The sequence below is a fragment of the Oncorhynchus masou genome, chromosome 28 (assembly GCF_036934945.1).
Source record: "Oncorhynchus masou masou isolate Uvic2021 chromosome 28, UVic_Omas_1.1, whole genome shotgun sequence".
NCBI lineage: Eukaryota > Metazoa > Chordata > Actinopteri > Salmoniformes > Salmonidae > Oncorhynchus > Oncorhynchus masou.
In genome coordinates, this window is record NC_088239.1 from 39226810 (window position 1) to 39252745 (window position 25936).

Here is a 25936-nt window from a genome sequence, read left to right on the forward strand (position 1 = left end):
TGGATTATTTCAATGGTCATTTTAACAGGACAGTTTCCCGATTAAGCGGGTTCGTGTGGCCACCCCCTGGAGGCTTCGTGTAGTTGCCCAGCGCAACCGCTGGGTTTGTAACCCCGACGAGGTTTGTAACCCGACACCCTGTGCTGCGGTGCCTTACGTTCGGTCACCCACAGAGAGGCTGTTTAAAAAGGAAAAGGATGAGTTCTCCGCTCCTGACTCGGTAACCCCCTCAAGAACTAAAATTTTCTTTCTGATTCAACGTCCCTCATTACGGATCGGCATAAATGAATGAACCACGGGGAATATCGGAAGAAAGTCACCCTGGAAAGTTTCCTGTCAAACTGCTCTCTGGCTGACTTCAGTCATTTATGTTGGTCTTGATAGGCAAATCAATAGAAGAGCTTTCCCTTGGAACTTTATTGCAAGCTTCTCAAATGTGTTAGAGGACAACCGGTGCGTTCTGTTCCCTTGCAAAGGAGTCACGCTGTGATTAACAGATCAGGTTTTTGACTGCCAGGACAAATGAATACAAATGAATCTAGGGATCCGAAGGAGAGATTGCAGAACCTCTCATCTCGACACAAAGTAAGTATTTCTGTACTGGATGTTTTTTTTGTGATGGGATCAGAAGTTGATATGAAAGTGATGGAGTCACTCACACACTTGCATATGCAGCCTAATTGAAGTGGACCTGACTGATAGTTACGGTGTGATTTTGAATGCAGATGTTCAGTTATCCTAGCCTATATACACTGAGTGTACACAACATTAAGAACACCTTCTTAATATTGAGTTGCACCCCCGTTTGTCCTCAGAACAGCTTCAATTATTTCGGGGCATGGACTCTACAAGGTGTCGAAAGCTTTCCATGGGGATGCTGGCTCAAATTGGCTGAATGTCCTTTGGGTTGTGGACCATTCTTGATACACACAGGAAACTATTGAGTGTGAAAACCCCAGGAACATTGCAGTTCTTGACACACTTAAACCCACCTACTACCATACCCCGTACAAAGGCATTTCAATATTTTGTCTTGCCTATTCACACTATGAATGGCACACATACACAATCCATGTCTCAAGGATTAAAAATACTTATTTAACCCGTCTCCTCCACCTTCACCTGGTCATTTGGCAGACGCTCTTATCCAGAGCATTTAGGATTAAGTGCCTTGGGCAGATCGACTGATTTGTCACCTACTCAGCTCGGAGGTTCGAACTAGCGACTTTTCCGTTTACTGCCCTAACCTTCTTGGTATGTGTTCTACCTGCCGGCTGACAATGGTCCCGCAGCCTGTCACAACCGATGTTCATTTGTGGCAGGTTTACAGTTGCCTAGAGTCTGAAATATCCCGAAGCTGTTTGTATTAAGCTCCAGAGAAAGTTACTGATTCAGTTGGAACAGGATCTACTTTGTAACCTTTTCGAATGTGATTTTACAATAGGCTAATTTAGTTCGAATATGCAGTCAAGCAATGGTTTTAGGAGAATACCGTCGAGGGCGATAGTGAGAAGATGCATATGCTACTATATGCCTACTGTAGGTTTTTTATTCGTTTGATAAATGTTTTTTATTCGTTTGAGAAATGACCTAAAATACATTTGCTGTGTTATCTTTTGGAATGCACGGCGCTCTCATCAAAAGCTGTAACTTTCTCAGCGCAAAGTGCGCATACAATTAAGCATATTAAATTCCCCCGGCGACTGAAAACGAAGGTCTTTCGTCTAAAAGTGTCTGTATTTAGAAGGCCATGTGACATTCGTTTTCACTTAGCCGAAGCCTCTGAAGTGTTGACCATTCCAGGGACTTTTCGTCGTTTTGTTTTGCAACACTGTAAAGAGTTCAAGTGATAAGGTATTAAACCGGGTCGTTTTGGTGAAGGATGAACTGTTTTAAGAAATCACACTGCATAATGAAGTACTAACGATGGGCCCGGATAATGACCGCACTCCACACTTAAACCAGCTGGAGTCCGCGGGTGAGTTGTGAGAACAGCTATCTCTCAGTCTTATCGAAGAGGGAGATTCTGTGAAGTGATTTGTCAGCTTTTGAGTTCCATCTGTTTTTGGTTTTCATCAGTCCATTATCCGTCTCCAAACAAGCAACTTGTTGTTATATCAGTCTCTTTCATGTTGTTTGTTGGTCAACTTTTCATTTTCACAAAGGAGGCTAAATACGCTTTCATTTTTTCATAGGTCATACTATTCATATTTTATCAGATTACTTTCACTATCAAATAGCCTACCATTTCGTATATGAAAGGAATATCCCAAAATCTTATTACCCCCAATGAATGAACAAGTCTGTTAATCAATAAAAGGAGGAGGGAAGGAAGGGAAGAGCAAGGAAGTAGATCAAGGAATGTCCAGTGCCTCAATTCATGTCCTGACAAAATTGATGTCCACCGCCAGTCACTGTTAGGCTATCTACTCTTCAAAATAAACAGCTAGGTTTTCAAAATGATACATCATAATTTCACTGGTGTTCAACTGATGACAATAAACAGCATAACCTATTTAAGTTAACAATATTGTCAACAACAAAAAAATCAGGATATTATCAAAGTTCAATCAAATGTGTATATGTGTTGAGACCAGATGGATAGCCCTCTCACAGAGAGAGGGGAGAGAGAGAGAAATACATATAGAAAGAGATAAATACAAATTGGGGAAAAAAGAGAGGACAGAGATAGATGGTGAAGGTAATAAAGGACAGCGAGTGTGAGGATAGGGACAGAGGTCAGTGGAACCACAAAGGTCGAAGGCATGCAGAAAAGTAGAGGAAAAGGAGCCCTACACACGGACTACAAAATGAGAAACAGAGCTTTAGTATAATGGCATTTTTAAATCAGACAAGCTGCCTGGTAAATTGATTGTAATGGTCACTCAGAAGCTCCAGGCATCATTGAGGTTTCAACATCTGAACAGTTGGGCGCTTTGGCATGACTTAAGGATGTCAAAGGGGGCAAATAAATAATAGACCATTTCCGATTGTGCCCCCACTGATTGGATTTGTGCATCTCTTACATAAGGGAAGATGTCGAGAGTTTGTCATGTTGTTATTGCAAAAGAGAACTTGTTCTCAATGACTTACCTGATAAAAATTGGCTAAATCAAAACAAGTATGCCAAAGAATTTACATTTGACATTTTAGTCATTTAGCAGCCACACTTATCCAGAGCAACTACATTCATCTTAAGTTAGTACATTCATCTTAAGATAGCTAGGTAGGACAACCACATTTCATAGGCATATTCAGTAGAGAAATGTTTTCCTCAATATCGTAGCCATAAGTAAAGTCAGAGCTGGGGGGATGGTGACGACAAGGATTATTTAAGATACTGTTTGAAGAGGTAGATTTTCTGATGTTTTTGGAAGCTGGATCCACCATTGGGACAGGGTGGGAGGGCCATGAGACCTGAGGTGGCAGAATGGAGTGCTCAGGTTGGGGTGTAGGGTTTGTGTATAGCCTGAAGGTAGGGAGGGGCAGTGTCTCTTGCTGTTCCGTAGGTAAGCACTATGGTCTTGTAGTGGATGCGAGCTTCGACTGGAAGCCAGTGGAGTTTCATGAGAGAACTTGGGAAGGTTGAAAACCTTGCGGGCTGCAGTGTTCTGGATAAGTCGCAGTGGTTTGATTAAACAAGTGGGGAGCCCAACCAACAGCAATTTGCAGTAGTCCAGACTGGAGAGGACAAGTGCCTGGATTAGAACCTGTGCCGCTTCCTGTGTGAGATATGGTCGTACTCTACCGATGTTGTAGAGAATGAACCTGCAGGAGGGGGTCACTGCTTTGATGTTTTCAGAAAACGACAGGGTGTTGTCCAGGGTCACGCTAAGGTTCTTTTCACTCTGGGAGGGCAACACTGAGGAGTTGTCAACCAGGATGGAGAGGTCTTTGAGAGGGCAGGCATTCCTACTCAACTATATACTTTTGGTCACTGGGAGACAACCAATGGTTCTTGCAGAGCTGGTCTAACAGAAACAGTAGATCCATGAAGTGAGTTCTGACTGAGGGTTGTGCTGACTAGTATTTTATGCTTTCTTGTTCTTTTGGCCCTGTATTTGGAAGACTCAACTTGCTTGCAAATCTCTCAGCTGTAAAGTCAGCCCTGGTGTTGCAGTGTGAAACCGCCAAAGACAGGATATATGCAGACGTCAGACGTATTTACACTGTATGCTGTCTCCTGTAGGTTCAGCTTCACATTACAGGAGACCACGGAGCTCCAACGACCTGTTACACAGCCCCGTCTGAACTAAACCACCAAGGCTGCAACTTTTGCCTATTAAAAAGCAGTGTTGTTTCCAGAAGAATAGAATCCAATTGTCCAGCAAACCCACATAACCCAGACCTGCCACAGAGCCCGTCATACAAGCATCAGTATCTCCTCTAACCAAACCACCTTTAGGATACAGATGTTTGCCGGCCCAGTAGGTAGACTTTAGTCTGTAAAAACAGTGCAACTGTAAAAATACTGTTAATTTCAAGCAAACTTAGTTGACTCAACATTAAGTCTGGTTCACTTACATGTAAACCGACTGACAGAATGAGACTCACTTCCAGCAGATCCCTGCCCAGCTGATAAGAGACAATCTGAGACCACAACCAGCTGCTTGTCATGAGACACACACACACACACACACACACACACACACACACACACACACACACACACACACACACACACACACACACACACACACACACACACACACACACACACACACACACACACACACACACACAACCAGCTGTTAAGAGTGGTGTCGGGTTGGTGATAATCGCACTCCGCTGCATTACTTACTGTGAGATCAGACCGTGGTTTCAGAGCATTCTCTGGTTCTCCGGGTTGTTATTTGCTAAAGCAGAATGACTTTGTTCAGACTGGGGAAGTGGGGGTTAACCACAACCACAGCTGCTTTAGACATTTCCTCCAGTGTCTCTCAATGTCTTCCGATGGTAATAACCAAAGTGACAGCTCCTTTCCTCCTGTTACAGGATCCCCTATTCACCCAAATCAAATCACATTTTATTGATCTCATACACGTGGTTATCAGATGTTAATGTAAGTGTAGCGAAATGCTTGTGCTTCTAGTTCCAACCATGCAGTAATATCTAACAAGTCATCTAACAATTCCACAACAACTACCTTGTACACACAAGTCTAAAGGGATGGAATAAGAATATGTACATATGGATGAGCGATGACCGAGCGGCATAGGCAAGATGCAATAGATGGTATAAATACAGTATATACATATGTGATGAGTAATATAAGATATGTGAACATTATTAAAGTGCCATTATTAAAGTGACTAGTGATCCATTTATTAAGGTGGCCAATGATTTTGAGTTTGTATGTAGGCAGCAGCTTCTCTGTGTTAGTGGTGGCTGTTTAACAGTCTGATGACCTTGAGATAGAAGCTGTTTTTCAGTCTCTCGGTCCCAGCTTTGGTGCACCGAAACTGACCTCACCTTCTGGAGCTACCAGTCCAACTGTCTTTCACTCACCTCACCCGTCTTGGGACACCAAACTGAAATAGAAAACAGGCTGAAACAGGGAGGGACTACCTGGACCCATTATGAAATGTTTATTGTAGCTTTCATTTGCTAAATTATTTGAAGGTTTTCCATTGCGTGGCCTAGTGAACTCGATCCTGGTCAGCCCCTGTAGTGTGGTGAGAGGAACATGTTCACTGGAGGCTGCTTCTGCTGGGTGTCAGAGACTAAGCTACCTTTAACGTGAAATAGTTCTGCAGAGAACTTTATTGCAATTCTTTATGATGATGATAATTATGATTATGATGGAGAGAGTAATGACAGACTGTGATTGGGTTGTTGTTGTTTTGCGGTATGTTCTGACCCAGATTTAAGCTTTTTATTTCACCTGACGTCCCCATAATGCAGTAACACTCATAAGTCTTTCTCATGTCATGCTCATACATCCCATCTGCAAATTCAACTTACCATTAATATCAACTACAATGATATAAAGGGAAGTATAGTGTCTCATGAAAGGTCCATTTTTCAACATAATAAAAATGTATTTTGGGCCTTAAGATTTATAAGTTGTTTACTGAGCCAACCTAGCTGTAACATGAATTGAATTGCTGTAGAGTTGTTTACTGAGCCAACCTAGCTGTAACATGAATTGCTGTAGAGTTGTTTACTGAGCCAACCTAGCTGTAACATGAATTGCTGTAGAGTTGTTTACTGAGCCAACCTAGCTGTAACATGAATTGCTGTAGAGTTGTTTACTGAGCCAACCTAGCTGTAACATGAATTGCTGTAGAGTTGTTTACTGAGCCAACCAAGCTGTAACATGAATTGAATTGCTGTAGAGTTGTTTACTGAGCCAACCTAGCTGTAACATGAATTGAATTGCTGTAGAGTTGTTTACTGAGCCAACCTAGCTGTAACATGAATTGAATTGCTGTAGAGTTGTTTACTGAGCCAACCTGTAACATGAATTGCTGTAGAGTTGTTTACTGAGCCAACCTAGCTGTAACATGAATTGCTGTAGAGTTGTTTACTGAGCCAACCTAGCTGTAACATGAATTGCTGTAGAGTTGTTTACTGAGCCAACCTAGCTGTAACATGAATTGCTGTAGAGTTGTTTACTGAGCCAACCTAGCTGTAACATGAATTGCTGTAGAGTTGTTTACTGAGCCAACCTAGCTGTAACATGAATTGCTGTAGAGTGTTTCTAACCAGCTTCTCCTTTCTTCCTCACAGGAGAGTCCTATTGCTCTGTACAGTTTTATATTGTACTTGCTACCTGGGACTTGCACAAGTACACTCTGAAGGTAAGACATTACTTCCTTCTGGCATTCATTTATTTTATTTTCCACCCTGGTTTCACAGTCCCTATTTAATAGCGGAAAAGCAGTAAAACAGATTGGATCGGAGTTATATTGTGCTCATAGCACAAGCCTGTAAACATGCTGTATGGGATTTGGACATTTCCATGGCAATGTGTGTGTAGAGCTCAAACGGCTCATTAAGGTGTGATGGCTCTTGTGAGGTTTGCGACTTTCCAAAGACACAAATGAACACAATTGACACAATTACAATAACTGCTCTGGTTCAAATTAACATTATTTTGTACTATTTTGGAGTAATGAGGCCCTGAACTCATTCATTATGTGGAATTGAATTAGAAGAGAAGAGGCATAGGCCATAGGGGGCAATTCCGACCCGAGTTAAAGGCGCATAAATGGAACATAATTTCCTTCTTCTGTACTTTTCTCTATGTGTATTATGACCTTGAACTTATGCATGAGAATTGACTGCTATTCACCTGCTATTTGTTCTGGGTGGAGATCTAAGAAATTAAGGTATGGCGGAGGTGTGTCTACAGATATGTCGTATTCAGACCATGACTTAATTCCACTACCTTTACATGCGAGGAAACCCGAATAAGGTCATGTGAACATGCGGGAAAAGTGGAAAAAGCATCTAATTTATTTTTTCTGATGGAAAAAACAGCATTCTCCATGCACTGTAATTTATACATTGATAAGAGCTAGGTAAATGAGTAACTCATTTGGAGAAGGGGATTGAGAAGGATCCCTAGAGATGAATGTGAAACCAATCATATGGAAGAAAACTGAAAATCAAATCAACATGACATGTATTGAGGCCCCCTTTCTACAGTTAAGTTGTATATAAATAACTGTACCATTATTAATTGTGTGCCCTCATCATTTGCGTGGATGAAATATGGAGACGCAAGCTATAGGATTCTGTCGGTCTGAACCTGTTTATGCTCTTTTCTCCGTTATATTTTACATTTTGTATCATGTTAAATATTAGCCACTATTGGGAGCCACCGTCAGTAATACCCACATTCATTTATAACTCTCACTTTAGTGTGCAAAAAAGTGGGACGTGTAGCCTATTTGAATCATTATGGAACCACACGTAGCAGGTTTAACATGGACCTTAGTGCACGGTTCACGACGACTGGACAGTTCCATGATTAGTGAGGGTTAAGGTAGATTTATAGGGCTATTGTTCAACCCTTTATTGTACACTTTTTTACACCTTCCATTATTTAATGGATTGAACTTGATTATGGCAACTTTCAGGATGAATCAAACCACTGTAGGCTCTCCAAACCTGTTTTTTAAATGAATAATACATACTTTCCTTACCCCAAAAATTCTACAAAATCAGAGTATTTTTTTATCTACCAGTTAGTGTTCAATCGGAGACGAATATGCACATATTTAGTTGGCTTTCTTTTGTTGATCCCTATATTATGAACCTGTTTTTTTATTTATTCTAGTCTGTCGACAAAATCGGAGTTAAAGGTACACCGTTTTTAAAGGGATGGCTTAAGATAAATTTACTGAAAAGCCTGAATTGAAACTCCATGAGAAAATCTGTTGGCCAGTAAGTGGGAGGGTTTTCAATGCCCGTTACGCACCTGCAGAAGGTAAGTCTAAATATGAACTTTTGAGAAGAACGCAGGAAAGGCGTGCGTAGGAAAGGCGTGCGCAGGAAAGGCGTGCGCAGGAAAGGCGTGCGCAGGAAAGGCGTGCGCAGGATAGGCGTGCGCAGGAAAGGCGTGCGCAGGAAAGGCGTGCGCAGGATAGGCGTGCAGGAAAGGCGTGCGCAGGAAAGGCGTGCGCAGGATAGGAGTGCGCAGGAAAGGCGTGCGCAGGAAAGGCGTGCATAGGAAAGGCGTGCATAGGAAAGGCGTGTGCAGGAAAGGCGTGCGCAGGATAGGCGTGCATAGGAAAGGCGTGCGCAGGAAAGGCGTGCGCAGGATAGGCGTGCGCGTGCGCAGGAAAGGCGTGCGCAGGAAAGGCGTGCGCAGGATAGGCGTGCATAGGAAAGGCGTGCGCAGGAAAGGCGTGCGCAGGATAGGAGTGCGCAGGAAAGGCGTGCGCAGGAAATGCGTGCGCAGGAAAGGCGTGCGCAGGATAGGCGTGGAAAGGCGTGCAGGAAAGGATAGGAGTGCGCAGGAAAGGCGTGCGCAGGTGCGCAGGAAAGGCGTGCGCAGGAAAGGCGTGCGCAGGAAAGGCGTGCGCAGGATAGGCGTGCGCAGGAAAGGCGTGCGCAGGAAAGGCGTGCGCAGGAAAGGCGTGCGCAGGAAAGGCGTGCGCAGGAAAGGCGTGCGCAGGATAGGCGTGCGCAGGAAAGGCGTGCGCAGGAAAGGCGTGCGTAGGAAAGGCGTGCGTAGGAAAGTCGTTTTTGGGGGTGTCTGTACATTACTTTACTATTTATACTTCACTATGTTCCTAAAGAAAATAATATACTTTTTACTCCATACATTTTACCTGACACCCAAAAGTGCTAGGTACATTTTGAATGCTTAGCAGGACAGGAAATGGTCTAATTCACACACTTATGAAGAGAACATCCCTGGACATCCCTACTGCCTCTGATCTGGCGGACTCACTAAACACATGCCTAGTTTGTAAATTATGTCTGAGTGTTGGATCCTGCCCCGGGCTAGCCATAAATTACATTTTTTTATGAAAATGGTGCCACTGGCTTTGCTTAATAGAAGGAATATGAAATGATTTATACTTTTACTTTTGATACTTAATTATATTTTAGTAATTACATTTACTTTAGATACTTAGGGTATATTTAGAACCAAATAATTCTAGACTTTTACTCAAGTAGTATTTTACTGGGGGAATTTTACTTTTACTTGAATAACTTTCTATTAAGGTATCTATAATTTTACTCAAGTATGACAATTGGGTACTTTTCCACCACTGTGTAAAAGCACTGACATTTGCCACACATTTGAAGTTTTCATGAAGTTGGCTCCAGTTGTAAAAATGCAGATTGGGCAACAGCTGTTCTACACACTGGAACTCTACAGTTTGCATTAATTGCTCCCCTAGTGTGCGACCATATAGATAGTAACGTAGTAGTAGACTTGTTGTGGAGCAAGTCCATGTACATGTTTAAAAAGCAGTTTTACATTTGAAAGTGTACAAAAACATCCAAAACTTAACAAATTGTGTTTCTTTCGAATTAGACAGTGGTAATAAGTATTCGTTTTTTTTATTTATTTTTATGCACGCTTGTACAGAGATTGCAATGGTTTCTTGTGTTTTTCTTGTAATGCAATAAGACATGTGAGAAAAATATCATAGCATATATATAAACCTTAGCAGCATTAGTGTTAAGACAGTTTATTATCTAAATGTCACAGTATTGACCAACTTAGTCAGTTTAGAGTCTAATACCACACCCATGTACTTATACTGAACAAAAATATTAAACACAACATGCAACAATTTCACCAATTTTACTGAGTTACAGTTCATATAAGGAAATCTTGTCAATTGAAATACAATCAATAGACCCTAATCTATGGATTTCACATGACTCGGCAGGGGCGCAACCTTGGGTGGGCCTGGGAGGGAGGGCATAGGCCTACCCACTTGGGAGCCAGGCCCAGCCAATGAGAGTGAGTTTTATCCCCCCAAAAAGGGCTTTATTATAGACAGAAATACTTTTCAGTTTGGCCTCCCAAGTGGCTCAGCGTTCAAAAGCACTGCATCACAGTGGCATCACTACAGACTCGGGTTTGATCCCAGGCTTACATTTCTTAAATAACCATTACAACTCAGTTTCATCAGCTGTCTGGGTGGCTGGTCTCAGACCATCCCGCAGGTGAAGAAGAAGGATGTGGAGGTACTGGGCTGGTGTGGTTACACATGGTCTACAGTTGTGAGGCCAGTTGGACATACTGACAGATTCTCTAAAAAGACGTTACATGTGGCTTATCTTCTTATGGCTGCCATCCTGTTAAAGGGATAATTGTCATCAACAACCGCTGAATTGCATAGTGTCACATTCAAACAATATTACTAAAAATATTTATATTCATGAAATCACAAGTGCAATATAAGAAAACACAGCTTAGACTTTTGTTAATCCACCTGTCATGTCAGATTTTGAAAATATGCTTTACAGCGAAAGCAATCCAAGCGTTTGTGTAAGTTTATCGATCGCTCGACAAAACATTATGTACACCTAGCATCAAGTAGCTTGGTCACGAAAATCAGAAAAGCAATCAAATGAATCGTTTGATGATCTTCGGATGTTTTCACTCACGAGACTCACAGTTACACAATAAACGTTCCTTTTGTTCCATAAAGATTATTTTTATATCCAAAATACCTCAGTTTGTTTGGCGCGTTATGTTCAGAAATCCACAGGAAAGAGCGGTCACAACAACGCAAGACAAATTCCAAATAGTTTCCTTAATGTCCACAGAAACATGACAAACGTTTTTTTATAATCAATCCTCGGGTTGTTTTTCAAATATATAATCGATAATATATCAACCGCAACTGTCTTTATCAGTAGGAGAGGGAGAGACAATAGCTGCCCAAACTCTGTTACGCATAATAAACACTGCTGGCACCAGGCCATACAATGACGCAATGTTATCGTTCTTGCTCATTTTTCAAAATAAAAGCCTGAAACTATGTCTAAAGACTGTTGACACCTTGAGGAAGTGAAAGGAAGAGGAATCTGGTTGATATCCCTTTAAATGGAACAAAGGCAGGCTATGGAACACAGAGTTTTCAAAATAGAAGCCACTTCCTGGTTTGATTTTCCTCAGGGTTTCACCTGCAATATCAGTTCTGTTATACTCACAGACAATATTATGACAGTTTTGGAAACGTTAGAGTGTTTTCTATCCAATAGTAATAATACTATGCATATATTAGCCAGTGAGACTGAGGAGCAGGCCGTTTAGTTTGGGCAACTTATTCATCCAAGCTACTCAATACTGCCCCCCAGCCATAAGAAGTTATGGTAGAGAAATGAACATTGAATTCTCTGACAATAGCTCTGCTGGACATTCCTGCAGTCAACATGCCAATTGCACGCTCCCTTAAAAATTGTAACATTGTGACAAAACTGCACATTTTAAAGTGGCCTTTTATTGTCCCCAGCACAAGTTGCACCTGTGTAATGATCATGCTGTTTAACCAGCTTCTTGATATATTATCTTGGCTAAGGAGAAATAATCACTAACAGGGATGTCAACAGATTTGGACACAATTTGAGATAAATAAGCTTCTTGTGTGTATGGAACATTTCTGCTCATGAAACATGGGACCAAGACTTTACATGCTGCGTTTATATTTTTGTTCAGATTATATATATATATATATATATATATATATATATATATATATTAGTAATTATTTATTTTTTCTGCCTTAACAAATATGTCAGGAAAGGTGACATGCAATGGAGAAATACACTTTGCCTTCATAGCCTATTGTCTAGTTAGGCTATAACACAGCAAATAATATGTTTTTTTGATAATGACACTGTGATTTTATGTGATTTTTGGAAGTTTATGGGGGTTTTATAAATAAAAAGAGTGCAATTGATCAATCTACGAAACTCTGAAGAGGGCCAGCCTACTTTCTGATACAGAATGCAGTGTTGTGTACTGAACCTATCGCCCTTAGTAAAGCGTATTGCGCTATGATAACCTGTTTCCAATTTCATCAATGCAGTGTTTAAAGATAAGCTTAAGAGTAAAGGCCCTTAGACGGACCTTTGTGGAACCCCCATTGTACAGTTGCCAGACAATGACACTTTCTGATTGATGCTAACACACTGGATTCAGATAAATATGAATGCATCAATTTTAAAGCATTGCTAATTTAGAGAGTAGAATTCTGTGATTTTACAGTATCAACTGCTTTTTGCAAATCTAAAAACATCCTATCACTCCCCCTTTCAATTGAACCAATTGAACTCAAAAAAATAGCTGTTCGCTGACTCAGTAAAACGGTTAGCTCTGAAGCCAAATTGCATGGGGTGTAATGAGAAATAACTAGTATTCAAATGATCAGTCAATTGCTCAGCAACTACCCTTTTCGCAGTCTTGGGAAAATACGTATTGGTCTATAATTATTGACCATAAAATAATCTCCAGACTTGAATATGAGAGTAAGTACAGCTGACTTCCATTCCTTAGGGAAGATACTTTGGTTTATGGAAAAATGTATCAAATATATAGTGAACAAAAATATAAATGCAACATGCAAAGTGTTGGTCCCATGTTTCATGAGCTGGCTCCCAACTGTGCCCTCTCAGGCCCACCCATGGTTGCGACCCTGCCCTGTCGTGTGAAATCCATAGATTACGGCCAAATGAATTTATTCTATTGACTGATTTCCTTATATGAACTCTAACTCAGTAAAATCATTGACATTGTTGCATGTTCCATTTATATTTTTGTTCAGTATTTTATTGGTGATGTTAAAATACATTTTGTGTTTTAATTAAAAACATGATCAAAACCATTTATCTCTCGTGGACAGACTGCGTAAACATAAATGGTACCTTAGATCTGTCATGAAAATGAGCCACATTAGTTCCGGTGCTTTGGACAAATCACAATTTCAAATAAAATCAATAAAATCAAATCAAACTTTATTTATCACATGCGCCGAATACAAGTGTAGACCTTACCATGAAATTCTTACTTACAAGCCCTTAACCAACAGTGCAGTTCAAGAAGAGTTAAGAAAATATTTCCCAGCTAAACTAAAGTAAAAAATAATAAAAAGTAACACAATAAAATAACAATAACAAGGCTATATACAGGGTGCCAGTACCGAGTCAGTGTGCGGAGGTACAGGTTAGTTGAGGTCATTTGTACATGTAGGTTGGGGTGAAGAGACTATGCATAGATATTAAAGCGAGTAGCAGCAGTGTACAAAACAAATGCGGAATGGGAGGGGGGGGTGTCAACGTAAATAGTCCGGTGGCCATTTGATTAATTGTTCAACAGTCTTATGGCTTGGGGGTAGAAGCTAGAGTTGGCGCTCCGCTCTGCCGTGCGGTAGCAGAGAAAACAATCTATGACTTGGGTGACTGGAGTCTCTGACAATTTAATGGGCTTTCCTCTGACAGCGCCTATTATAGCGCCTTGTGGTCAGATGCCGAGCAGTTGCCATACCAGGCGGTGATGCAACCGGTCAGGATGCTCTCGATGGTGCAGCTGTAGAACTTTTTGAGGATCTGGGAACCCATGCCAAATCTTTTCAGCCTACTGAGGGGGAAAAGGTTTTGTCGTAACCTCTTCACGACTGTCTTTTTGTGTTTGGACCATGATAGTTTGTTAGTGATGTGGACAGTAAGAAACTTGAAACTCTCGACCCGCTCCACTAAAGCCCTGTTGATGTTAATGGGGGCCTGTTCGGCCTGCCGTTTCCTGTCGTCCACGATCAACTCCTTCGTCTTGCTCACATTGAGGGATAAGTTGTTGTCCTGCACCACACTGCCAGTTCTCTGAACTCCTCCCTATAGACTGTCTCATCATTGATGATGGTGTTGGAGTCGTGTTTGCCCACACAGCCATAGGTGAACAGGGAGTACAGGAGGGGACTAAGTACACACCCCTGAGGGGCCCCTGTGTTGAGGATCAACGTGGCAAACGTGTTGTTGCCTAACCGAACCTAACCTGGTGGCGGCCCATCAGTAAGTCCAGGATCCAGTTGCAAAGGGAGGTGTTTAGTCCCAGGGCAATATGGTGTTGAACGCTGTGCTATTCATTGACTACAGCTTTCTCACATAGGTGTTCCTTTTGTCCAGGTGGGAAAGGGCAGTGTGGAGTGTGATTGAGATTGCATCATATGTGGATCTGTTGGGACGGTATGCGAATTGGGTATTCGGGAGGATGCTGTTGATGTGACTCATGACCAGCCTTTCAAAGCCCCTCATGACTACCGACATGAGTGCTACGGGTTGGTAATAATTTAGTCAGGTTACCTTCGCTTCCTTGGGCACAGGGACTATGGTGGTCTGCTTGAAACATGTAGGTATTACAAACTCGGTCAGGAAGAGGTTGAAAATGTCAGTGAAGACACTTGCCAGTTGGTCCGAGCATTTTTTGAGTACTTGTCCTGGTAATCCGTCTGACCCCATGGCTTTGTGAATGTTGACCAGTTTAACTTCTTGATACTACCCATCCCGTATCCGGGATCGTGTATACAGCCTCAGGCTCATTAGCATAACGCAACGTTAACGATTTCTGAAAATCGCAAATGAAATGAAAATAATATGCCTGCTCTCAAGCTTATTCTTTTCTTAACAACACTGTCATCTCAGATTTTCAAAATATGCTTTTGAACCATAGCAAATCAAGCATTTGTGTAAGAGTATTGCAAGCTAGCTTAGCATTTTGCGTAGCATTTAGCACGCAACATTTTCACAAAAACCAGATAACCAAATAAATAAAATCATTTACCTTTGAAGAACTTCGGATGTTTTCAATGAGGAGACTCTCAGTTACATAGCAAATGTTCAGTTTTTCCTGAAAGAATCTTTGTGTAGGAGAAATCGCTCCGTTTTGTACATCACATTTGGCTACCGAAACAAACCGAAAATTCAGTCACCAAAACGTCAAACTTTTTCCAAATTAACTCCATAATATCGACCGAAACATGGCAAACGTTGTTTAGAATCAATCCTCAAGGTGTTTTTTCACATATCTCTTCATTGATATGCCGTTCGTGGAAGCCTGCTTTCGTCTCAGAATCTCATGGAAAAATACCAGCAGCTGAAAATGACGCACCAATTTCGACGGAGGACACCGGGCGGACACCTGGCAAATGTAGTCTCTTATGGTCAATCTTCCAATGATATGCCTACAAATACGTCACAATGCTGCAGACACCTTGGGGACACGATAGATAGGGCAGGCTCATTCCTGTCGCATTCACAGCCATATAAGGAGACAATGGAAAACAGAGCCTCAAAAATCCTGCTCAGTTCCTGGTTGCATTTTCATCTTGGTTTTGCCTGTAGCTCCTGTTCTGGGGCACTCACAGTCAATATCTTTGCAGTTCTGGAAACGTCAGAGTGTTTTCTTTCCAAAGCTATCAATTATATGCATAGTCGAGCATCTTTTTGTGACAGAATATCTTGTTTAAAACGGGAACGTTTTTCATCCAAAAATGAAATTAGCGCCCCCAGAGTTTCAAGAGGTCTTGCTCACATCGGCTACCGAGAGCGTTATAACACAGTCATCCAGAACAGGTGGTGCTCTCGTGCATGTTTCAGTGTTGTTTGTCTCGAAGCGAGCATAAAAGTAATTTAGCTCATCTGGTAGGCTCGCGTCGTTGGGCAGCTCGCGTCTGGGTTTCCCTCTGTAGTCCGTAATAGTTTTCAAGCCCTGCCACATCCGACTACACTGTGAGAGACAGTGTAGTAGGATTCAATCTTAATCCTGTATTGACGCTTTGCTTGTTTGTTGGTTCGTCTGAGGGCATAGCGGGATTTCTTATAAGGGTCTGGATTAGTGACCCGCTCCTTGAAAGCGGCAGCTCTAGCCTTTAGCTCGATGTGGATGTTTCCTGTAATCCATGGCTTCTGGTTTGGATATGTACGTATGGTCACTGTGGGGACAACATCATCGATGCACTTATTGATGAAGCCGGTGACTGAGGTGGTATACTCCTCAATGCCATTAAATGAATCCCAGAATATATTCCAGTCTGTGCTAGCAAAACCGTCCTGTAGCGTAGCATCCGCATCATCTGACCACTTCTGTATCTCTGTGTGTGGTGTAAAGGTGGTGTAGAGTTTTTTTCCTCTGGTTGCACATGTGACATCCTGAAAAAAATTGGTAAAATTGATATAAGGTTGCCTGGATTAATGTCCCCGGCCACTAGGACCGCTGCTTCTGGATGAGCATTTCTTGTTTGCTTATGGCCTTATAGAGTTGGTTGAGTATGGTCTTTGTACCATTGGTCTGTGGTGGTAAATAGATGGCTATGAATAATATAGATGAGAACTCTTGGTTGATAGTGTGGTCTACAGCTTACCATAAGGTACTCTACCTCAGGCGAACAATACCTTGAGACTTCTTTAATATTAGACATCACGTACCAGCTGTTATTGACAAATAGACACACCCCCCACCCCTTGTCTTAACAGACGTAGCATCTCTGTTCTGCTTTTCATGGAAAAATCCACCAGCTCTATTTTATCCGTGTCGCCTCACAAGTCCTCAACTGGCAGCTTCATTAAATAGTACCCGCAAAACACCAGTCTCAACATCAACAGTAAAGAGGCGACTCCGGGATTCTGGCCTTCTAGGCAGAGTTGCAAAGAAAAAGCCATATCTCAGACTGACTAATAAAAATATTAAAAGATGTGCAAAATTACACAGACACTGGACAGAGGAACTCTGCCTAGAAGGCCAGTATCCCTGAGTCGCCTCTTCACTGTTGATGTTGAGACTGGTGTTTTGCGGGTACTATTTAACGAAGCTGCCCGTTAAGGATTTGTGAGGCGACACGGATAAAATAGAGCTGGCGGGCTTTTGTTTCTGGCCATTTTTAGCCTGTAAATATTGAGCCACAAATGATGATTCTCCAGATAGTCAACTAGCCTAAAGAAATCCAGTTTTATTGCTAACATAATTTCAAAACGGTTTTCTAATGATCAATTAGCCTTTTAAAATGATGAACTTGGATTATCTTACACAACGTGCCATTGGAACACAGGAGTGATGCTTTCTGATAATGGGCCTCTGTCACTGTGGCAGACCAGGGGGTTGGGTCAAAACGTTTACACAGATCAGACACGGACAGAGTAGGATTAGCTCAGTTTCAAAGGTGTTTATTAAAATAATAGTTCAAAAGAAAAGGTCTCCCTCATGAGACCCTCTCCGGGATACCGTCTTCTGGGCTCCGGGTCTTGCTGTATCCTGTGGGGATCAAAAACTGTACTTACTCCTGTTACCTCCGCCACTGCCCCCAACTATATGGGAGTTCTTTCTTCCCCCAGTCCTCTCCTGTGTGCTGCCCTTCTGGCAGCTTCATGGGACTTTAATGGGACAGCTGGTACAGCTGGTGAGCAATCAGCCCTTGATTACTCACCAACTCCCAATCAGCCCCAATTAGTCCTGGCCGGAGAGCCCTTTGAAACCTGGCATGTCCAGCAGATGGAGCCATCGTCTCGTGATGTATACTCCGTCTGTCACCAGGCCTCGACGAGTCTCCCCCTGGTGGCTGACCTGCTGTACGCCACAATGCCTATGTAGATATTCAATTAAAAATCTGCCGTTTCCAGGTACAATAGTAATTTACAACATTAACAATGTCTAAATTGTATTTCTGATCAATTTGATGTTATTTTAATGGACAAAGATATGCTTTTCTTTAAAAAAAGGACATTTATAAGTGACCCCAAACTTTTGAACGGTAGTGTATACAGTACACCAATGATATTGAATGACATTTGTGGAGATAAAGTTTTTGTAATAATTATACTTTCCAGAATATTTTTATTCTTGAATTCAATTTGTTCACACTTAATCACATTCTTTACAAATGTCAAAATTCTACCTCCCGTCTCATGAGCTCTATCTTGTATCCTGCTGGCACTGTATAAATACTGTACTAGCAGACCCACTCCAAAAAGAAAATCCCCTTTTCAGGGCCCTGTCTTTCAAAGATAATTCACAGATCTTCATTGTAAAGGGTTTAAACACTGTTTCCCATGCTTGTTCAATGGCCCATAAACAATTAATTAACATGCACATGTGGAACGGTCGTTAAGACACTAACAGCTTACAGACGATAGGCAATTTAGGTCACAGTTATGAAAAGTTAGGACACTAAAGAGGCCTTTCTACTGACTGAAAAACAACAAAATAAAGATGCCCAGGGTCCCTGCCTCATCTGCGTGAACGTGCCTTGGGCATGCTGCAAGGAGGCATGACGACTGCAGATGTGGCCAGGGAAATAAATTGCAATGTCTGTACTGTGAGACAGCGCTACAGGGAGACAGGACAGACAGCTGATCGTCCTCGCAGTGGCAGACCACATGTAACAACACCTGCACAGGATTGGTACATCCGAACATCACACCTGTTATACCAGGAACGCACAATCCCTCCATCGGGGCTCAGACTGCCCGCAATAGGCTGAGAGAGGCTGGAATGAGGGCTTGTATAGGCCTGTTGTAAGGCAGGTCCTCACCAGACACCATATGCAACAATGTCGCATACGGGCACAAACCCACCGTCGCTGGACCTGATAGGACTGGCAAAAGGTGCTCTAAACTGACGAGTCGCGGTTTTGTCTCACCAGGGGTGATGGTCGGATTCTTATTTATCATAGAAGAATGAGTGTTACACCGAGGCCTGTACTATAGAGCGGGATCGATTTGGAGGTGGAGGGTCCATCATTGTCTGGGGTGGTGTGTCACAGCATCATCGGACTGAGCTTGTTGTCATTGCAGGCAATCTCAACGCTGTGCATTACAGGGAAGACATCCTCCTCCCTCATGTGGTACCCTTCCTGCAGGCTCATCCGGACCCTCCAGCATGACAATGCCACCAGCCATACTGCTCGTTCTGTGCGTGATTTCCTGCAAGAAGGGAATGTCAGTGTTCTGTAATGGCCAGCGAAGAGCTCGAATCTCAATCCCATGGAGCACTCCTGGGACCTGTTGGATCGGAGGGTGAGGGCTAGGGCCATTCCCCCCAAGTAATTGCAGGTGCCTTGGTGGGAGAGTGGGGTAACATATCTCACAGCAAGAACTGGCAAATCTGGTGCAGTCCATGAGGAGGAGATGCACTGCAGCACTTAATGCAGCTGGTGGCTACACCAGATACTGGCTGTTACTTTAGATTTTGATCCCCCCCCACCTCCTTTGTTCAGAGACACATTATTCCATTTCTGTTAGTCACATGTCTGTGGAACTTGTTCAGTTTATGTCTCAGTTGATGAATCTGGTTATGTTCATACAAATATTTACACATGTTAAGTTTGATGAAACTAAACGCAGTTGACAGTGAGATGATGTTTATTTTTTGCTGAGTTTAGTTTGTTGAGTGCAGTCTTAGTGCCAGCATTGGTTTGTGGTGGTAAGCAGACGGCTACGAAAAATATAGATGAAACCTCTTGGTAAATAGTATGGTCTACAGCTTATCAGGAGGCATTCGAACTCAGGCTAGCAGAACCTCGAGACGTCCTTAATATTAGAGATTGCGCACCAGCTGTTGTTCACAAAGAGACTCACACTCCCGCCCTTCAGTTGATGAGACGCTGCCATTCTGTCCTGTCGATGCATAGAAAAACAGCTAGATTTATATTAACCATGTCCTCGTACAGCCACTACTCAGTGAAGCATAGGATATTACGATCCCATTTATAAGATCGTCTCAAACAGAGCCCGTGTACTTTGTTTTCCAGTGTTTGTACATTCGCCAATAGAACAGAGGGTAGAGGCATTTTACTTACTCGTCGCCAGGGTGCCCCCAAGTTGGCCTCTATATATTGCTTTTCCTCTTCCGGGTGCCTTAGATTAGGGCCTGGTCTCAGGTCAGCAGTATGTTCTGCGTGAGTTGAGTTATTGAAGTAGACTTCTTCCTCCAAATCAAGGTAGGTTAGTGATCACTGTTCTGATGTCCAGAAGATATTTTCGGTCATAGGAAATGAAGACGGAAACATTATGTGTAAAAACAGTTAAAATCAGTGCAAAAAAACCCACAAAATAGTATAACTGGTCAGCAGCCTGTAAAACGGTTACTCCCAGTGCCATTCTTCCTTCACAGTATGTGTCTCTCTCTGTGTGTGTGTGCGTGTGCGTGGCCACTCTGATCATACACCTGTCCTGCTCTCTTGCAGATGTGGACATCCTCCAGAGGCTGGGGCTCAAGGGAGAGAAGCCATCAAGCTCCATCCGTCCAGGGATCATTCCATTCCTATCGGGAGTCATCCTCACCCAACAGGCACGTGTGGAGGCCCCTGCCCGCTCAGTCATACCACCGTCCTACTGGCCCAACCTGGCGCTGCTTCTGAGTGTGCGTTCCCACCGTGTCAACAACGCCTTCCTCTTCACCGTGCTCACCGGCCACCGCCGGCTCCTGCTAGGCCTGCAGCTGACCCCGGGGCAGCTTGTCCTCCACACAGGGCCCAAGAGCGCCATCCCACTCCACTACGACCTCCGCGATGGCCAGTGGCACCATCTGGCTCTGGACATCCGTGACCAAAGGGTGACTCTATACTCTGCCTGTGGGAAGCAGAGCGTTCACGCAGACTTGACTTCGGTAGACAGAGAAGGCCTGGACCCTGAGAGCTCCTTCCTGCTCGGGAAGATGGGCCAGGGCTCGGTGCAGTTCGAGGGTGCCATTTGCCAGTTTGACCTTATCCCCTCCTCCCAGGCAGCTCACAACTACTGCAGGTACATTAAGAAACAGTGCAGGGAGGGTGACACCTACAGGCCAAACATAGCGCCCCTCTTAACCCGAGACCCCAACATCACGGCCAGCCTGGCCCTGCCAGCTCCCTCCGAGCTGAACAGGAAGCCTATGGTCATGAACCTAGCAAGGAGCGCCACTGCAGCTGCCTCTGCTGTTAGGCATGTGGTGCCGGCCATCCTGCTAAAGCCCACCCCTAGGACCACTCCTTCTCCCCTGCCTGGTACTGTGATGTTACTCATGACAGGGCCTGGGCTAGCCTTCCCGACCAAGGCCCAGAGCGAGACCATTACAGCACCACTCAGGAATGGAGTCGCCCCTCCCTCCTCCCCCAAAACCTACCCCATCACTCAGAAATCCCACAAGCTCACCCATATCATGCCCGCCAATGTCAAGCCCACCCCTGTTAAGCTTGCCAATTTCAAGCCCACCCCTGCCAAGCCCACCCCTGCCAAGCCCACCTCTCGCAGCAGCAGCAGCCCCAAGAAGACCACCTTGGGGCTGGAGGCAAAGCAGAAACCATCTTTCACTGCTGCGGCCAAGCCTACCAAGAAGAAGCCAGACTCTGCCCTTCTAGCCCAGGGGGCAGTCAGCCCTGGGCCAAAGAAACTACTACAGAAACCACAGCCTACAGCACCCAAAAAGACAATAGCCCAGCCTAAAGTCACAGCCACTCGCCAATTCAAAGCCACCAATGCACCTGCCAATCCAAAGCTATCGAAAGCCACCAATGCACCTGTCACCCAACGGCCCACCAGACCCACCTATGCACCCTTTAACTTCCCCACCACGGACTGGTGGCAGACGTACGATGTGGAGCCGACCCATGTTTCTCTACTTTTGCCAGGACCCCAAGGGCTAAAGGGTGAACCAGGCCTTGTGGTAAGAGCCTCTTAATACTCTTTCCTACCAATTGGGGATGCATAAGATATTGTATTTAGCGCACAAAGGCAGTGTACATATGTGTTTTCATGTGTGCATGAGTGAGTATGTGCGAGGTGGAAGTGTGTGGCAGGTTGAGTTATTAATCTCACTGGAGTGGTGAAAGTAGAGCATATGTGAGCCCTCTCTTCCTCATCCTACCCCCGTCCCCTCTTACTCTCTCTCCCAGACTCTATTCCAGTCTGATTACAGACCTCTATCCCTCCTCACTGTGAACAATCGAGGCTCAGTGACGTTCTGCTGAGGGAATCTGGGGGGAACACAGCCTCTTCAAAGCTCTGCCAGCCCAGGTATAGAAAGTGGGGAGGAGGACAGGAGGGCTGGGTCTGTGATCAGAGAATCCTTCAGTATATATATAGCCAGATGTCTACAGTGGAAAGTGGGGGTGGGGGGAGAAAGGAGGATGACTGAAGACAAAAGAGAGAAAGAGAGATAGAGATGGTGATGGAGAGAGAACATTGTGGACATGGTTCACAATGTTTCTTTGTTCAAATGTCTCTCCTTTTTCTCATTTTGTTTGTCTTTACTGTCCTCTTCTGCTTTTCAAAACACAACAACATCAAATGTATATCTATTGGTACATACAGAGTACAAAGCATGTCAGTGTCCTTGTTTGAAGTGAAAGGCTGCTAGGGTTTAGCTTTGGGGTAGTGGGGCAAGCAAGCTGGAGTCATATTGCCACTGCAGGCTAAAGGTCACTGCAAGGTTCACTCCGTCGATCGACATGCTTGCATGTGCATGGATGGAGCTGGATTTTTGGGGGCAGACTGCACCTTTGTCCACATCGTTGTTGAGCTCCACCCAGAGTGGAGCAAGTCTGACTTGAGTAGTGTCTATCCACTAGGGGGAGCCAGAGTATCTTACCAAGCAAAATTAGCCTTGTGTAGTGTTTATCCACTAGGGGGAGCCAGAGTAGCTTACCAAGCAAGATGAGCCGTGTGTAGTGTATATCCACTAAGGGAAGCCAGAGTAGCTTACCAAGCAAGAGGAGCCTTGTGTAGTGTATATCCACTAGGGGGAGCCAGAGTAGCTTACCAAGCAAGAGGAGCCTTGTGTAGTGTATATCCACTAGGGGGAGCCAGAGTAGCTTGCCAAGCAAGAGGAGCCTTGTGTAGTCTATATCCACTAGGGGGAACCAGAGTAGCTTACCAAGCAAGATGGGCCTTGTGGAGTGTATATCCACTAGGGGAGCCAGAGTAGCTTACCAAGCAAGAGGAGCCTTGTGTAGTGTATATCCACTAGGGGGAACCAGAGTAGCTTACCAAGCAAGATGAGCCATGTGTAGTGTATATCCACTAAGGGGAGCCAGAGTAGCTTACCAAGCAAGAGGAGCCTTGTGTAGTCTATATCCACTAGGGGGAACCAGAGTAGCTTACCAAGCAAGCAAGAGGCCTTGTGTAGTGTATATCAAAATGGGCCTTTTGGAGTGTATATCCACTAGGGGGAGCCAGAGTAGCTTACCAAGCAAGAGGAGCCTTGTGTAGTGTATATCCACTAGGGGAACCAGAGTAGCTTACCAAGCCAGAGGAGCCTTGTGTAGTGTATATCCACTAGGGGGAACCAGAGTAGCTTACCAAGCAAGATGGGCCTTGTGGAGTGTATATCCACTAGGGGGAACCAGAGTAGCTTACCAAGCAAGATGGGCCTTGTGGAGTGTATATCCACTAGGGGGAGCCAGAGTAGCTTACCAAGCAAGATGGGCCTTGTGTAGTGTATATGGAGTGTATATCCACTAGGGGAACCAGAGTAGCTTACCAAGCAAGAGGAGCCTTTTGTAGTCTATATCCACTAGGGGGAACCAGAGTAGCTTACCAAGCAAGAGGAGCCTTGTGTAGTGTATATCCACTAGGGGAACCAGAGTAGCTTACCAAGCAAGAGGAGCCTTGTGTAGTGTATATCCACTAGGGGAACCAGAGTAGCTTACCAAGCAAGAGGAGCCTTGTGTAGTGTATATCCACTAGGGGGATACAGAGTAGCTTACCAAGCAAGAGGAGCCTTGTGTAGTGTTTATCCACTAGGGGGAGCCAGAGTAGCTTACCAAGCAAGAGTTACCTTGTGTAGTGTATATCCACTAGGGGAACCAGAGTAGCTTACCAAGCAAGAGGAGCCTTGTGTAGTGTATATCCACTAGGGGGAGCCAGAGTAGCTTACCAAGCAAGAGGAGCCTTGTGTAGTCTATATCCACTAGGGGAACCAGAGTAGCTTACCAAGCAAGATGGGCCTTGTGGAGTGTATATCCACTAGGGGGAGCCAGAGTAGCTTACCAAGCAAGAGGAGCCTTGTGTAGTCTATATCCACTAGGGGGAACCAGAGTAGCTTACCAAGCAAGATGAGCCATGTGTAGTGTATATCCACTAAGGGGAGCCAGAGTAGCTTACCAAGCAAGAGGAGCCTTGTGTAGTCTATATCCACTAGGGGGAACCAGAGTAGCTTACCAAGCAAGAGGAGCCTTGTGTAGTCTATATCCACTAGGGGGAACCAGAGTAGCTTACCAAGCAAAATGGGCCTTTTGGAGTGTATATCCACTAGGGGGAGCCAGAGTAGCTTAAAGAGGAGCCTTGTGTAGTGTATATCCACTAGGGGGAACCAGAGTAGCTACCAAGCAAGATGGGCCTTGTGGAGTGTATATCCACTAGGGGAACCAGAGTAGCTTACCAAGCAAGATGGGCCTTGTGGAGTGTATATCCACTAGGGGGAGCCAGAGTAGCTTACCAAGCAAGATGGGCCTTGTGGAGTGTATATCCACTAGGGGAACCAGAGTAGCTTACCAAGCAAGAGGAGCCTTGTGTAGTGTATATCCACTAGGGGAACCAGAGTAGATTACCAAGCAAGAGGAGCCTTGTGTAGTCTATATCCACTAGGGGGAACCAGAGTAGCTTACCAAGCAAGAGGAGCCTTGTGTAGTGTGTAGTGTATATCCACTAGGGGAACCAGAGTAGCTTACCAAGCAAGAGGAGCCTTGTGTAGTGTATATCCACTAGGGGAACCAGAGTAGCTTACCAAGCAAGAGGAGCCTTGTGTAGTGTATATCCACTAGGGGAACCAGAGTAGCTTACCAAGCAAGAGGAGCCTTGTGTTGTGTAGTCTATATCCACTAGGGGGAACCAGAGTAGCTTACCAAGCAAGAGGAGCCTTGTGTAGTGTATATCCACTAGGGGAACCAGAGTAGCTTACCAAGCAAGAGGAGCCTTGTGTAGTGTATATCCACTAGGGGAACCAGAGTAGCTTACCAAGCAAGAGGGGGAGCCTTGTGTAGTCTATATCCACTAGGGGGAACCAGAGTAGCTTACCAAGCAAGATGGGCCTTGTGGAGTGTATATCCACTAGGGGGAGCCAGAGTAGCTTACCAAGCAAGAGGAGCCTTGTGTAGTCTATATCCACTAGGGGAACCAGAGTAGCTTACCAAGCAAGATGAGCCGTGTGTAGTGTATATCCACTAAGGGGAGCCAGAGTAGCTTACCAAGCAAGAGGAGCCTTGTGTAGTCTATATCCACTAGGGGGAACCAGAGTAGCTTACCAAGCAAGATGGGCCTTGTGGAGTGTATATCCACTAGGGGGAACCAGAGTAGCTTACCAAGCAAGATGGGCCTTGTGGAGTGTATATCCACTAGGGGGAACCAGAGTAGCTTACCAAGCAAGAGGAGCCTTGTGTAGTCTATATCCACTAGGGGAACCAGAGTAGCTTACCAAGCAAGATGAGCCGTGTGTAGTGTATATCCACTAGGGGAACCAGAGTAGCTTACCAAGCAAGATGAGCCGTGTGTAGTCTAT

The 25936-nt window shown here is 44.2% G+C and overlaps 1 protein-coding gene across 1 annotated transcript in view; it reads left to right on the top strand.

The window, feature by feature from the left end:
- The first annotated feature begins 201 nt into the window (after window positions 1-201).
- Window positions 202-25936, top strand: part of col27a1a (collagen, type XXVII, alpha 1a) — a 260653-nt gene continuing 234918 nt past the window's right edge. The window contains exons 1-3 of the mRNA XM_064941974.1: window positions 202-585; window positions 6733-6803; window positions 20652-22105. Coding sequence (XP_064798046.1) covers window positions 533-585; window positions 6733-6803; window positions 20652-22105 — 1578 coding nt within the window. The 5' untranslated portion in view covers window positions 202-532. The remainder of the gene's footprint in view (window positions 586-6732; window positions 6804-20651; window positions 22106-25936) is intronic.